The sequence below is a fragment of the Halictus rubicundus genome, chromosome 9 (assembly GCF_050948215.1).
Source record: "Halictus rubicundus isolate RS-2024b chromosome 9, iyHalRubi1_principal, whole genome shotgun sequence".
Taxonomy (NCBI): Eukaryota; Metazoa; Arthropoda; class Insecta; order Hymenoptera; family Halictidae; genus Halictus; species Halictus rubicundus.
Window position 1 is genome coordinate 2,691,690 of NC_135157.1, and position 16,839 is coordinate 2,708,528.

The 16,839-nt window shown below is 37.8% G+C and overlaps 1 protein-coding gene across 4 annotated transcripts in view; it reads left to right on the top strand.

Annotated features, from left to right (window-relative positions):
- Positions 1-16,839, top strand: part of Ndg (Nidogen) — a 52,070-nt gene that overhangs the window by 27,378 nt on the left and 7,853 nt on the right. Inside the window, exons 9-16 of one of the 4 annotated variants that reach the window (XM_076793969.1) lie at positions 128-217; positions 302-400; positions 2,803-2,970; positions 4,966-5,103; positions 6,097-6,222; positions 7,651-7,773; positions 10,764-11,107; positions 15,951-16,287. In XM_076793969.1, the coding sequence (XP_076650084.1) occupies positions 128-217; positions 302-400; positions 2,803-2,970; positions 4,966-5,103; positions 6,097-6,222; positions 7,651-7,773; positions 10,764-11,107; positions 15,951-16,287 (1,425 nt within the window). The remainder of the gene's footprint in view (positions 1-127; positions 218-301; positions 401-2,802; positions 2,971-4,965; positions 5,104-6,096; positions 6,223-7,650; positions 7,774-10,763; positions 11,108-15,950; positions 16,288-16,839) is intronic. The other 3 variants (XM_076793970.1, XM_076793971.1, XM_076793972.1) reach the window with 3 other exon arrangements.

Genomic DNA, 16,839 nt, shown 5'->3' on the forward strand with positions numbered 1-16,839 from the left:
AAAGAGGTTACCATTCTATGATAACGCTTTACCAACCACGAGCAACAGACTGACGGAAAAAATCGATATCTGCGAGTTCTGCTTTACGCATCGCCAGTAACTGGTGCATCTTCTGTTGGAAATCCAGGAATTCCTTCCTGCGAGGACGTGCGGTGCGAGAATCACATGACCTGTATGATGGTCGACGGCGCACCTAATTGCTACCCCATCGATCGAGGTAAATTTCTTTCGTCGAAATCAAAAACAAAATTATATTCTCGAGAGATGTTCCATCAGTTACGTTATCTTCGACTTCCGGTAGGTTCCTGCGAAGTTGAGAACAACTGCTCGTCAAATAGCGTCTGTGTCTTCAACGAGGAGACGCAGAAACACGCCTGCGTCTGCTTACCCGGTTTTCAAAGTAAGTTCCATCTTTCTTTTTCCTCGTTACTGTTAAACACTATTAGAACGCATCGCGAAACAGTGTTCCTCCTCTGCAAATTCGACTAAGAGATTCCAAGAAATTCTCGCAAAACGATAATGAACGTTTTTCCTCGAATAAAACACGGCTCTTCGACTCGCTTCCGTGATTTTACGTGGAATAACTTCCGAATGAAATGAAAGTAACATTTCTGCTATTGGAGGTGTTTGAGTCGATGGAGATAATTAAACTTGCCGTCGCAGCGTTTAACGTTGTTAGCCGCGCCGAAACAGTAAATAACAAGTTTCATCTTGCCATATTGCACGTTCATGCGGCGACGGGAACTGGGGCGCATACTTTCTGCTCCGATGTGTCTTAGAAGTGAATTAAGCAAGGAGTCTGGTGGATAATTTCTAAAAAGAATATTAGTCAAACGATAGTGAAATGGTAGTCAACGCGTACGCGAGGAATTTTGAAATCAAATCCTCATACGGTCATCGTTTAACATAACGTTAATGGCATGGTCGCTTTTGATCACTTAGTTTACATAAAAAGAAAGCACATTCAGAACGCATAAAATAATTACACTTTATTATATACTTATTGATTGTAATACTGATAACTTACTTTGCACAGTTTTTGCATCAAATCAAATCAAATAGGGACACAGCATTCGTAATTCTCGATGTGGCATTGCGTGTTATTTCCGGTTGTAGAGAGTTCTTTCTGTGAGTTGCAGACGCTTGTATCTCCTCACATAACGTAGTGGTAATCTTCTCAGCAAATAGCGAGATGCGTGTGACCCGACTATGTGCGCCTGATCGATCAGATGGTTTCTTTGCGAATTCCTTTCCCGTTCCTACCGAGTACTACGCGTTATGAGACAGCGACGGTACACGGAAAATAGAATGCATAATTACACGTGTATTAACACTAGAACTACCGACAGTTGAGACGTAGCTATCTCTACCAAAACCAGTCAAAATGATTGGTCTTTAAAAAATACGTAATAGTAGAATATTTTTATATTTATTGATTTATTATTATCTTACAAAAGGAACTGCATGTTCCGAGATCATAAAAACTATATAATAACAACTATAATAATAACAATAAGTACAATAATGAAGAATATTTAGTACCAAAATCTTTGGTAACAAGAATATTAAAATAAATTTCCATTGGTAAATATAAGAAGTATAATATAATAATATAATAATAATAAACGTAATAGAATAAATAAAATACAAATATAACTTAAATTATTAGGTACAAAAGTTATCATTCGTCACAGTTCTTACAAACGTAAAGTTTCTTCTGCGTGCATTTTCCGCATACATATTGCTTACAATGATTGCAAATGGTGGTAGTCTTATTATTATTTCAGTACCCTATCCGACACCATTTGCGTAAATAAGGTGAGTTCTTTGACGTACTTTGGATCTCAGATGCTCTTTGTTCTATCCGTGATTTTTCATAGTCAGCGGCAAGTTCATCTGCTAATTGAAACATAAAATCTTTTCTGGATATCTGCTCACCTGTGGTTTCCTTATATAAAATCTAGGCATTTATGCCAGCTAATCTAAAATATTAAAAAATACTTGAAGTGGCCATCTTCTTGATCCCGACTTCACGCTATATTTTTTGCCATTTGGTCTGCTATATCTACCCAAAATTTTGTTTTATTATAAAATTCGACCGTTTCAGGTAGGCCCTTTTCGCTTTTTCCAATTTTGACGGGTTTATGTTTTGAGCTCAGGATAAAAACATTCTTCTTCGGCTTACTTTTATAAATTGCGAGTGTAATCTCATTTGATCGATACAGCAGCGACGAAAAGCGAGCCATGGTATCCTTCTTCGTTTTACAAATTTTTGTGAGTTCTCTTTTTCTTCCGCGTATTGTGCCAACCAGTGTGGTTCTTTTGGCCTATAATTTATATGCCAGCGACAAGCTTGTAAAAAAATTGTCGGTTGTTATGGTCCTTCCCTTCATACTATACGGTTCAATAAGTTCACACCAGCCAAATTGACTGGTACTGGTATAAGTAGCCATGATAAACAATTATTTTTATTTTAAATGAATAAAACAAAATTAAAGTTTATTATATTATTCCTTTAGCTATCCCTGCAAAAGTCATTACATCATTGAGGAGAAAAAATATAACATGAAGTAGGAATTTTAAAATAAAGTTGTCAAACCAGTCATTTTGACTGGTGTGGTAGTTCTAGTGTTGTGAACACGGATTCCGTGTACACACGCAAACTCCAGTCTCGACAACTTTATACAGAAGTTTCGAAGACATAGCCAGGGACTCTTCGGCGGGACACCGTTCCGCCAATGGAATCGTGGCTCGGTTGTTTTTGGGATCGACTTCCATTCGAATGATTACAATTGTCCCCAGGTGATGGTTACACGTGCCACCCGGAAGCAGACACGACCACAACGGACGAACCGCCGGAACCGCAGTGCGAGGATGATACGTGCTGGTGCGCGAACGGTTGGGAGTACAGGAATTACGAATGCGTGCGCCAGGAAGAGGAGTCCAGGACGGTCTACTACCAGCGGGACTGTAAGTACCAAGAATAATATTGCCCGGTGCTCGATCCCTCGGCGAATTATCCAACCCCGGACTTCATTTTCGGATTCGCATAATTCACCGAATATCGGCACGGCGGCGACGACGGCGATTTTTCCTCCGCCGCGGGAGCCCCGCCCCGAGGAATGCGCTCAGGAACTTCGCTTGCACGAGATTCTTAATCGTTTACGAGTTTGAAACGATAGGAGGAGTATAAGCTTCTTAAAGTTCAATCCTTTGAGGACGAAGTTACGTGCCGGCGTGAAAAAAAAGTTGACGGAAAGAAAGAACATGGACGCGGGAAAAAGGATCGACGGGACTCGCACGGCGAGCCAACTTTTCCCAGGGAAAAGTTTTTTTTTCAATCCCTGCCTCGCGACCGATGCTACTTTTAGCGTGAACCGTCTCGAAATTATTTCCTCGGCTATTTCGACTGTATTGTTAATCGCCTTTGAAACGGTTTCGCGGAACCTGTACTTTCGCGGAGCACAGAATTCTTGCGGAAGAAACAAGTTTTTAATTCATTTCCGAGCTGTATTAACCGATACTTTTGTAAATTCAGAAGCTTTGTGCGTTCCAGGAAGTATAAAACGCGCGGTTTCGTATTATTTAATGTAGCTTCGGTTGACTTTAGTTTCCTGCGAGCACGGATTCGGAGAGAGGAAGTTCTCGTCAATCTTCTACCTTTATGGACACGTTCAAACGAAACGGAATTGAATGAAACTTTTACAACGCACTCACAGCTTTTCTTTATAATAAATAGTTAGTAGCTTTTATTTATTATTACTATTACTTACTTTTGTTTATAATTACTTGCCTGTTCCGTCAGCATCAAGATGATCACTTTCCATACCGTAAAGGCCAGACACGTGTACTTGTTCTTTCTCTGCGTCTTCAAAGATTTTCCATTAAGAAAATACCGCAACGACCCAAGTAAATAATAGATTGCCTAAAATTTTCTGCAAATTTTACAATCGTTTAGCAAGACATCACAAATTGAAATGCAATTAATTAAACGCTTGGGCAACCATATGCGATCACTATACTGCGGATCTTTAGGCAAAATAAAAATGTTCTGCATCAATTGCAAGAGACAGGAGCGAAGATTGGTCATTAAAAAAAGAATAGTAATGATTTTAACAATTTGAGAATGTTATAATAGTGTATTGATCTGTTGCAAAACTTTTTCGTTTCTAATTATATTTTTTTATCAACCTTTCTTCAACCAAAATGAGACCAAAAATGGCATTATTCGCAGCACAGGTGCTTGTTTAATTAATGATACAGTAAAACCTCGATTATCCGAACCGATGTCTGATTTCTGCATTGTCCAAATACGTGTTTCAGATGTAAACAGTTCATTCTGAGATGAGCCGTGTACAACACGATTTATTATACAAATTAGTAAAGATTTAATGCAGCACTCCAGCTGGTAACTGTTCTCCTATCCGAACTATGGTCGCCCGATATTGGTTCGGATAATCGAGGCTCTACTGTAGCGTGAATTAAACAAGTAAATAGGATCCAAATTGCGTCGCGTCTGGTGTCATTTCAATCACAAAAATGTCACGAATATGTTCATAAAAGTTCTGTAAAAAGAGCATTGGAAACGAAAAAGTTTTGTTATTCGAAATTTTGTTAATCGATACTATTCGAAACATTGTATATTCTTCAATTATTGCAATTTTTCTACAGTTTAGAATGGCACACACTCATTTTTGACATGAATGCACAAAATCCGCAGTCTAGCGATCTGATAGTGTCCAACAAGCGAGCATCAATGTTTTTTTTGGGGGGGGGGGGGGAGGGGCGGACCTCAAAGGATCGACAATGACGGAATAAAATATATGCATGGATTCTAATCGCACGTAAAATACGATTCGGGTACGTCGTGATTGCACGAGTTCGCGATGCGAGAGAGTTTACCATAGCAGAGTCGAGAAACCCGCTAACCGCTGGCGACGAACGGTTTTGCATCGTGCGTTCTAGTATCGGCACGGCCACTCCCGGAATGCTTCGAAGACTACTGCATATGTCCCTGGGGATACGATTACAACCACACGGAGGAGATTTGCGTGGCCCGACCAGGATACAACCACGAAACGATGGGTCCATCAGGAGTACACTGTACGACGGTTTCGCTTTGCTTACGCTAATTTCGCCAATTAACAATCTCTGGCACGCGCGCTTACACTTCACGCACACTTTCATTAATCCCGTCTACGTTCTACTTCGTTCTATCACCTTGACGATCGAATCTATTTGTCGACGTTTCGACTGACCGTACATGAAAAAATGCCGCTGACATTTCTAAGAAACGTCGAGAACTTTCAAACATCCCCAAGCTGTGTCTACACTGAAGCAGTATCGAGCAACTTCTTGTCGCCTTCTTCTCTTTTTACCGAATATAAAAAGGACAGCGTGGACACAGCTTAAGGCATTAATCGTATTGTTCTCGGACAGATCGCGTCAAAGCGATGGTTAATATTATTTCCACCAATTGGATCTGTGAGATCTAATTTTTTAAAAATTAGAATTCCTCTATGAATTCTTGTTTTACTAGGAGTAGTTGTATGCAATATAGCAACATTATGTAAGGAAAGTTTTTAGAAGAAATGTCAACAAAAGGTGGATACTTTCGACGAAGAAAGTGCAAAGAACTTAAAGCGACAGTCGAAACGTCAGAAAAAGGTCTAGCATGTCTTTCGAGGCGTAATCGTGAGAATTCGATCGTTTTAGGTTCCGGGAAAAATTCATGTGGACCTATGATCCTTTATCAGACAATGTAGTACCCAGCAAAAAATACCATTCATTGCCTTGTTCGCTGGATTTGATTCTATATTACCAAGTTTGTGTTCACGCTGTACAAAATATCTTAAGAATTTTTGAAACGATAAGTATCGTGTATCAAAGTAGTTGGGATTCTTTATTGAGAGCATGGTTGTTAGATTATTTTTGCAAAACGGTACGGAATGTACGATTTCGGATGTACGTGTACGGATGGGAAACCCACATGAATTTTCTCCGATGACGGGTGCAACTGATCTGCGAAATGGCTTCATAAATTTCGTACGTGAGGCAGTCCAGCGAATTATCATAATTGCGCACGCTTATGTCCAGTACCGTGCAACGTGGTGAACAGGTGTCATCCCTACGCGCAGTGTGTATACGTAGCGACTACCGGTGACTACGAGTGCCGCTGCAATCCCGACTTCGAGGGGGATGGTATAGACTGCACGAGAATAGGTATGATTCTAAAGTATTGCACTTTTTAGCGATTATAGTAACCGTTCATCGATAAACTGTTCTCACCGATGAAAATTCATCAGGGCCACGTTCGACCGACATCGGCATTGGTCGTCCAAAATGTTAATGATTTCCTTCACAGCTGCGCGAGAAACTTCTTTGTCGTTAATAACTTCCTGTTATGTAGAAATGGAAAATGTACACTTATTGTACGTTCAAATTTCGAGTCGAGTTATTTAAAACGGTTGCTACCAGTGGTCACATGGGAAAACTATGATTTTGTATTTTATGTAAAGAAAATCAAATCAAGCTTAGGTGTAACGCGATTTAAAATTATAGTAAGTAGAACGATATTATGAAACTTACTATTTCAGAAATGCTGTACTTACTGCCTTCAAATTTTTAAAAGGATACGTTGCATGCAGTAGTTGCAATTACAAAAATTGTTATTCCGTCAAACGTTTGTAGCAAACGTGTAAGCACTGAGCATTTGTTAAAATTCGATGCATTTTTAAATAAGACATTCTTTTGCAACTTACTTGAAAACACAATAAAACAGATTATATGGTTTCAATTCAACATACTCGCCATTTCGTTCATATTGTCATTTTTGTTTTATCAGACGACGTTCTGGTGAACACCGAAACGAATTCAAAGATTTATGGTCGAGGTTTTGTCCGTTGACTGAAGAAAAATGAATTCAATAATGTAAAATTATTAAAACATCATTAACGGATCAATTTTTCAAAACGTCGTTTACTCATCTTTCCATGATATCGATGATTTAGTAACAAACTGGCGATCGTCATACAAAATCACAATTTGGCTAAACTTTACTTCAGGAAACCAGAAATTTTTAACCTTTTTTCATGTAATTCTATAGATTTTGGCGAGAAAATGCCGAAAATCCAAGTGTAAATTCTAGGAGATCAGAAGTTCAAAAGTTATGTGTGTATAAAAATGTGGGATTTTCAGCGTCTTTGAACGGAAAGTTCAAATTGGGTGGGATTTTCTTCTCAAAATCTACAGAATTACATGAGAAAAAGTTACAAATTTCTGGTTTTCTGAAGTAAAGTGTAACCCACAATTTTCTACATCTTCCTGCAGGAAAAGTGATCCAAACAAAAATTTCTTTCAGTCTTTAATCATTTTTGTAACTTGACCATAACATAATGATAAAATTCTTTTAACCTTTCTATTATTTTAAACCTCGCTTATTCGTTTATAATTCAGCTGAGAAAACAAACTGATGAGGACGAGAATCAAGGAAAAAATGATTGTTGTCGATTCATAGTGGCGTTGGTCGAACTGGTTCCGGTGAATTTTCATCGGTGAAATCTACGTCGATAGCTTCCCGACGAGACCACGCGCGGAAATCGTACTCGTCGATGACGAGCGAACTGAAATCGAATTGTTATTCTGGCTCAGATGTGTCCTGTATGGATGTGGACATCTGCGACCCGAACGCGTCCTGCCAGTACGAGGAGCCGTTGGACAAATGCGTTTGCAATCCAGGATTTCAGGGGGACGGAAAAACTTGCAGGCCTATCGGTCGTTACATTGAATATTTTTCAAATTCTTCTTTGTCATCTTTTGGCGCACGAATGATCTGGCACCCATTTTATTTGCTTATATTGCACGCTGGAAACAAAGAACGTTGCTTCTGCAGTCGCGCGATCGCATGCTCGGCTAGAGAACTTGTAGCTAGTCAATTGTAAAACATAATCAAAGATAAAACATAATCATAACCAAAGATGTAAAAACAAATTTCTTTGTTAAGCGTTTTCACTTTAGAGTCATATTAAGAGGGAAATTTCATTTGCTCAATCCCAGCTTTAAATTTTACGTTTCTAAAGTTGCTGCAAATATCAATTTCTTTACCTAAAAGGGACAGATCCCTCCTAAATATCCAGCTTTTATTTCTGAACAAATTTGCCGTCATTGGCGACACTATTTGACTGATATTTTTATACTATTTTTTCAAACTTCATTTCAATTAAACTAGGCACGTTTTGCTTAGGTAAAACTTTTTCTCGCGGTACTGGAAGGATTAACCCTTCGAGGACGAATGTCATGTTGACGACATCAGGTCCACGTATTTCATTCTTAAAGTTGCAAGCAAATTAATTATTGTGATAGCAAAAGATCAGTATACATTCTTATTTTCTCCTAGAATTGAAGACTTTGATAAGGATTCAGCTTACTGAGGAAGATATTTGCAATATTTATAAAAATGCATGCAAAGGTTAAATATGGATATTCCTAAGCTAATATTTCCTTCCTGGACATTATTAAATTAATTTTTTCGAGCCCAGACATTGTGAAATTAGACAAAAGACAATTAGCGCAAATGGAGTTCATGGGACGAGTCCTTCATAGTCCTTTCTAGATTCTGAACACTTCTATGTATTGTAATGCGAATGTATTGCGATAGTAAGGACATACACTTCCTTCTCTGCTGCACCCAGAGTCATTACTTCACTCTTTCCTGCTTAACCCGCTTGATAAACATGTTCTTGACATGAACGAGCATGCCTGATTGGAAGATGTATTACATCTTACAAACTAGTTCGAATCCAGTTTTACAAACACAAAACAGATTGACAAAGTCATAGAAGACTTTCGCCATCACACACACACACAATACTTTATCTCAACACTATCATAAAATCCAGTCTCAACTCGGTGTTGTAATTCACTCAATGATCAATTTGTGAACCAGTGAAAACATGTTTTTCATAGTCATCAATATTTTCCTAGGAAGGAAATAATTCGCAATGAAACTACAGTATATACGGGTAGTAAAATCGTGTGGTACTTCATTACTTATATGTACGACGAAAAAAGTCGCTGGTACACAGGATATGAGGTTTCCACGACAGCGATTTTCCAATTTCGCGTTCGATGGCTCTACTATGACTCTGATTACTCTATTGGTAGAAGTTGAGTACGTACACTGTATCAAAGATTGTACGAAAAGTTAACACGTTCGCTATCGGCACACACTATTGGTGAAAAGTTTGTTGACGGCGCGACGCGCGGCGTGTGCCCATCTCCGTGTATCGGATTTGGAAGAATCTATTCATTTTAGCTATTCAATAGTAATATGCCCTCTGAATAAAAAAAGAATCATTGTCTAATACCGATTTCTTAGTTCAAGGTCACACCAAGGACATAGTATAGTAGATCATCAAGGTGACCTTGACTTTACATTGAAATAAGACTCTTTTCAGATTCCTAATGGTAGAATTTGTAGTCCATTGAAAACTGATTAACTTTTGTTGGAAACATTCTTATGTCAGACTATAGAAAGTGTCACAGAAATCTAAATTGTAGGTCATTCTGTATGCATATCAAGTAGGGCCCATAACTGTTATAACCAAAAGGAAAAAAAGTCATGGAATAACAAGTAGTTCATCGACTAAAATCGTATTGGTTACAAATAAGGATTATAAGTAACCGAAAATGATTTCTCTTGTTGGTAACAGTTATGTTCATAACAGTTATCGATAAAAGAAATTTATTTCGATCGCTCATAACAGTTGTCAATGAGAGAAGTTCATTTCGATCGCTCATAACAGTTATTGATGAAGGAAATTTGTAATAGTTATTCTTAAATAGTACAACTTTTAAATGGTAGACAATCAATTATTTAATAAATTTTTTATTCATAAAATTAATTGCTACAATCAAAATTTAATGTGACAAACATGAGTTTTTCCAAATTTTCTCTTGACAAATTACACTGCAAATCATCTAACGTTAATTTTAGAGCAGAAAAGGTTCGTTCAACGCTAACCTGAGTTGCGGTCACAGCGTGAATTATGCACGCTAGTTTTGATAAATACAGGAGTCTATATTTCTGATTTCCAAATTAAAAAAATGTTGACAAATTTTTTTTCGGATTTTGTCTTGTTCTTATGGTCGCTGTATGGGAGCTGTACGAAAGCTCCTCAATGAATTTTACAGGCTTGCTCCATCAGAAAAAGAGTAGGTAACTCAGTAATTAAATAAACAAATGAAGTGAATTTTCTCATCAATAATTATTATGAACAAGTGACAAGAAATTCGGTCATCGATAACTGTTATTAGCGATCGAAATAAATTTCTCTCATTGATAACTGTTATGAGCAATCGAAATGAACTTCTCATCGATAACGGTTATCGAGGAGGATCCAATTTTTTGGACACTAATAACTGTTATTTGTAACCAAAAAGTATAAAAATCGATATTTTTTAATCATTTTGTTCGACGAATTTTTTTCTTTATATTTTGTGTAGATTATCTTAAGTTTCAACATTAGTCAACTTTTTATCACTGATTTTTATCGTTGAAAATTTTAGAATAACTCTTATTTTTAGTCCCTGATATCGAGACATTGCTGTATGTATGATGATTGCTGGTTAGCAAGCGCTGATAGCGAGCGCGTTAACGTGTCCTCGGTATCAACACGTTCTCAGCAGCGTTGCCTCCATTGAGTTTCTATATACCAACGTACTTCAACGTTTGCTATATGTAATACTTTACTGTTGCATAACAGACGTGTGCAACGCAGACGAGGACTGTTCGGAAAACGAAAAGTGCTCGTACAATCCAACGAGCTCCCGACGCGAGTGCAGCTGCATTTCCGGGTACAGCAAGGTGGATGGACGTTGCGTGGTGTCTGATTGCTCGACGAACCCGCGCCAATGCCACGTGAATGCTCAGTGCGTGTCAGTCAGCGACGGGGGCTACCAATGCGTCTGCATCGAGGGTTACAGCGGCGACGGGACATATCAGTGCGTCGAGGATCACATTGGCTGCAACGTTCTGAATAATTGCGGCAGGAACGCGGTCTGCGGCTACAATAAGACCTCCGCGAACTTCGCGTGCATCTGCCAACCGGTATGCTTATTACTGTACTCGGTTTCTTAGACGTGCGTGTTGCTGTTGGTTATCGATTCGGTATCGTCTGCACGGATATTGTCTTGCAAATTAGCGGTGACAACACGTTCGCCGTCGAGCTACAGAACAGCCCATGACACCGAAGTAGTTGTTAAAATCGTGACTGGAAAGTTCAAATTGAACACAGTGTTTACTGTCTTATTCCTTCTGTGAACGCTATGGACCCTTACAAAATTTCATTTACTCTAATACTACAAGACTGAGGGTCGTCATGAAAAATAAAATTGTTTCGCGTCCGTTACAAGAAACAGGACTTACTTAATGTAACGTAATACAGTAGACTCTCCCTTAACCGACCCATATGGGACCGGATTCCTGACCGGATAAACGATTGTCTAGTTAATCCGAATAATATACTATAGGGTAAGGGACCCAATTACTGTGCTTATGGTAATTATACTTATTTTTAAAGCATAATGAATACTAAAAAAGAGATATTAAATTCATTTCATTAAAATCAGTTGATATATATATGGGATATATCTCTTTTTTAATATTCATTATGTTTTAAAAATAAAAATAAGTGTCATTGGTCCCTTACCCTATGTAAGTTTTAAATGAAATGAAAAGTATGTCAAATATTTTTTTATTTACGTGCACATAAAATTTAGATATAATATAGTAAAATATCAATAGTGTATAAATATATTGTTGATCGTCTGATGTTGAAGTGCATTATTACTGTAGAAAAATAACAATCGACAACGATTGCGTTGACCACTTACAGTGAAACCGGATGAGAGGGAGTCCAGTGTACAGTCAATTGTCTTCAATCATTTCAGTCTTTTTACTGTTTCAAATTGCAGCTACTCAATTTTACCACAAATGTATAAAATCCACAGTGTACTTAGTTGTGATAAAACTTCATTGTCAATTTCGGTTAGGGGGTAGTATCTACTATATGTGACAAGTGGAAAATATTTGTCTGGCCATTTGTTTTTGCATTTGTGAATATTCGCGGTCATATGTTTGGTGTGCTGAATGTGATTAGTAAAATGCAAGAAGATTTAAATGAAAAGTTACTTATCAGTGCGTCGCTTCTATAAATTAGGTAGATTTATAGTACTAGGTAGTTTTTATGCTATCGATTTATATGAAAGAAATTTTAATTTCTACGACCTCATATAAGCCACTTAATGGCGATAGAGACTCGGCCACAGCCTCGTTGCTCAGTTAGAGAACCACTCTGACGAAAATTGCGATCAAGATCACCAGTGGAAATTACTGTGTTTGCTAATGTGATAGTTTAGAGAGAGCCGAGTGTAACCTAACTCAGGAACTCCATCAAGTAGTAACAGACTCCACGAATCAGCCAGCGCATGGATGAACGCGTCAGACTAGACTGTCACTGTAGTAACCGACGGTTTATGACCAGACATCGTCGTATAGAACAATGGACCGGGTCGACATGCAGCGATATTTAACACTGACGGGATTGCAGTTCCCTCGTACCCAAATTAACCACTTGAACGAGTTCAGATCTCTTTGCCGATATACCTACATACCATACTTCGGTAAACTTTGACTTAGAAACAATAACTATACAGGGTGGGGCATTTAAATGGGAACATCTAAATATCTCAGTTATTAATAGTCGTACAAAAAATCTCCATAGAATAAAGTTGTACTGTTTCGAGGGGCGAATTTGATGACGGTAAAAATTTTTTCTCAAGGTCATTTTTTTTACAAGATTTCAAGGCCATTGATATTTTTTAAAATGGAATCATATTCTTTATTATCGCTAAGTGATAGCCGACGCCAAGACGAATCCAATGATCTGTAATATTATGACCTTCACGTGACCTTGAGTACGAAAAATTCATAAAAGTAGAACACGAAATAACGATGACATGATCCCACTAGAGTTTCAAGAGATGTTGTTGAACCTTGACTAATGACTGTAAACATGCTTACAATAAATTATAAACACTGATACAAATTCTTCTCCTTGCGGTGACTCTAATCAGTACGTTTAAGAAATTCATCGGAATTTATTCGATTGTGAAAGATAACGTTACTTTTCTGAAACGATGGTGCACAGTGATGCAGAAAAGGTAGAAATTATTTTAGTGTATGGTGAGGCTAAAAGTAACTAAGTGCAAGCATCTCAATTGTACGCAGGAAGATACCCTGAGAGAAATCATACTTCTCGACAAAGTTATGACCGCATAGTTAAATTGTTTTGTAAAACAGGGAGTATTAAATCACTGAACAGAAAACGATCAAAGCCTGCTCCTGGAGAAGATGCCGAAACTTTTGTATTGGCTACAGTCACTATTGATCCTACTACAAGTTGTCGAAAAATTGGTCGTTCTTTATTCTTTGTTCTTTATTGCAACGTCATAAATTTCATCCACACCATATTTCCTTACATCAGGAGCTTCATGGCAACGACTTTGAGAATCCTGTTGCTTTTTGTACGTGAACATTGTAGCAAATACAAAGACATGAATATTTTGTGACGTTCTCTTTACTGACGAAGCTTCTTTTTCTAACCATGGGCAACTAAATACACATAATATGCATTATTGGTGCACTGAAAATTTGAAATGGCTTGGACAAGTTGTACACCAGCGCCCATGGAGTGTAAATATATGGTGTGGAATCGTTGGTGATAACAAACTCAAGGTCACGTGAAGGTCATAATATTAAAGGTCGTTGGATTCGTCTTGACCTCGGTTATCACATAGCCATAATAAAAATATATGATTCCATTTAAAAATATATCGATGACCTTGAAATCTTGTAAAAAAATGACCTTGAGCAAAAATTTTTACCATCATCAAATTCGCCCCTTGAAACAGTACAACTTTATTCTGTGGAGATTTTTTGTACGACTAATAATAACCGAGATATTTAGGTGTTCCCATTTAAATGCCCCACTCTGTATATCTGACGGTTACACTGCCGTTCTTGATGTGAAATAAAAGTTTTCTGCGACTATTGCAAGAAGTAAGAGTCATTTAGAAGTCTCTTTTTTCAATAATTTTATTTGAAGTATTATGGGGATACTCCGATTCTTTTAATCTTTCCACTATTCCAAGTTGCAGCCAGTCGTTTTTGTTATAAATGTATACAATATGCAGTCCACTGGTGAATATCTACATATTGTAATTATTAGACTATGGATTTTTATGCAAAATAAATATTGTCTGCATTGACTGCAAGTTACAGGAGCTACCTACACCAGAGCAGTTCAGCGTTTGCCCGTACGGGCAGCGATTTTCTTGCCCTGGGCATACACAGAACGGCGGGTATGAAGCCACACCCCTACGGGCAAGGCCGCATGTATTTGTCACACGCATGTCACAGTTATGTGGCCAGCTCCCGATGTGCTATGGCCTACCCCCACATAGCTTTGCCTGTAGCTGTGCCCACGGGCATCGGCGGACGCCCTTGCCCGCTAATAGGCATGTTGAGCAGCACTGACATACACAATCATTTCTGTTTTTACCAATTCTAATAGATTAACCCTTTGCACTCGAAGCCATTTTAACTCCAAAACGAAATATTTTTTCCGACCTAGAATATTTCCCTTCTATATTTATTTTTTCATGCTATACACACGAAAGTGGTGGAATTTGCTCGTACAGTACTGAAATGTTTAGTAATTTATTAAATACAAACAAATTTAATAATGTAAAAAATATTTTGAATAATGATACAGGAATTTTTAGTGGCGCCTTACAGTCGCCATTCGAGTGCTAAGGGTTAAAAATAGTACAATCGTATTTCGCAATTCCTTTTAATGTTTTCTCTGTTTTATATTCTAATTAGTGCTAAATGCATAAAATCTACAGTCTAAATAGAAATGTTGAGTAACGTACAGATTACATTATAAAAATACATATCGACAAAGATTGTATGTCCAATATTTTGTACAATGATTCGAAAATGAAATGAAAGAGTTTTGTTACACAAGAAGAGTCCCTACTTAATTCTTAGTTCAAGGTTATCTCAAGGTCACAGTCTGATGGATCATTGAATTTATCTTGAAATCCCCTACAAAGAGACACTTCAATCGATTCTTATTTTATTGCTTATTTTATTTTGTTTGATTGCTTGTATTGTTTTATTGATTCAAACGATGTTTATTTTGCATAAACCTCCACAGTCTCTAGTTAGTACTATCAAAACGGTTTCCGAAATACGCCCTGGTAGCGAATGCGTTAGCCCTTGAACGGCGGTCTGGGTACATTTTGACCCAGAAAATAAAAATTATTTCAGGTTGTCGCGTATGGAATGATTGATTTTTAACTGTAACGTTGAACAAACATAATATTACAACAAAAATTGAAAGCAAAATTTACAACAAAATTGAACGAACGCATTACAATAAAAATTCAATTTTTTGGTCGCTTACGTTCTTCATTTACAAGACTGTCATCTCTATTTTGTGATTTTCTTTATCATGAATGAGTAGTGCGTTAATTAGTCAACATGTTGTTTTTCCACTCATATAAAAATAATGCTCTACAATCACATTCAAATAAACTTGATTTAAAAGTAAAATTGAATATATAAATAATGATAGAAGGTAAGCTGTTAAAAATCAACTTTATACCTTAAAATATGTACAATGAACCTGTAAAGTGTAATAGTATTTCTTGATTGTCAGCTGTTCCTTTAGAAACAATAAAAAGACTGGCGTGTTGAAAAAATGAGAATAAAATTCAGAAAGAAAAACAGGCGAACGTCGCCGAAAATGGTCCAATGACCAATGTCGTGCGTTACTGTGAAAGGTTCGGTGTTTCACGAGTGAAGAAAATTGACTGATTTTCAGGGATTCTACGGCGACGGGTTTATGTGTCTTCCTCAATCGTCTTGTCGACGTGATCCAGCCCTTTGCTCGCCTGACGCGACATGCGTGCCAGCTGGGGACAATCAGTTCGCCTGTGTGTGCAACGAGGGCTACAACGGCGACGGGGCGATCTGCAAGCCTCGGCCGAAACACGAGTCGAACTTTCTACTGGTCAACCAAGGAATGGCCACGATGAGGATACCGTTCGCGCCGACCTACGACAACCCGGGCAGCCCGATCAACATAGCGTACCAGCAAATGGCCATCGCGATCGACATCGACTGTCTGAACGGGAAAGCGTACTCCAGCGACATCACCGGTAATTCGTTGATATTCCGACAACGGTCTCCCCGGTTTCCACTGTTGAGCCTGTCAGCTCAGACCGTAAGCCGTGTCTGTTAGAAAAGATATAGCTGGATAAGGTGGTCAAATGTGCCCCAAAATCAAATTGATCTTTCTTCGTAACATTCGATAGAACTCCCAAAGAAATCCCTCAGTGACAAGTTTCAAGTCGGTATCCCTACCACAATGGTAGTTATAGGTTGAGCACGGTTTAATGAATTATTTCTTCTGTACTGCTTAACATAAAATTACCAAAAAACTTCATGAACATTCTACCGGATAGGACACACTACTGTGATTTTTTTCAGAATTATTGACTGTAAAATCAATTTTAAAAAAATTCCGGAATCTTAAAATCTAAATCTTTTTCTCCATTTTCACGTCGATAGCAAGTATAATCCAATAATAAGCAGTTACATCAAAAGACAGAATAAAAATTGCAATTAAAAGCAGTAAAATCATTTCAAGAATTTAACAGACAATTTTACAGACCATTTGTACTTTGGCGTAAAAGTCCGCAGTCTAGTAA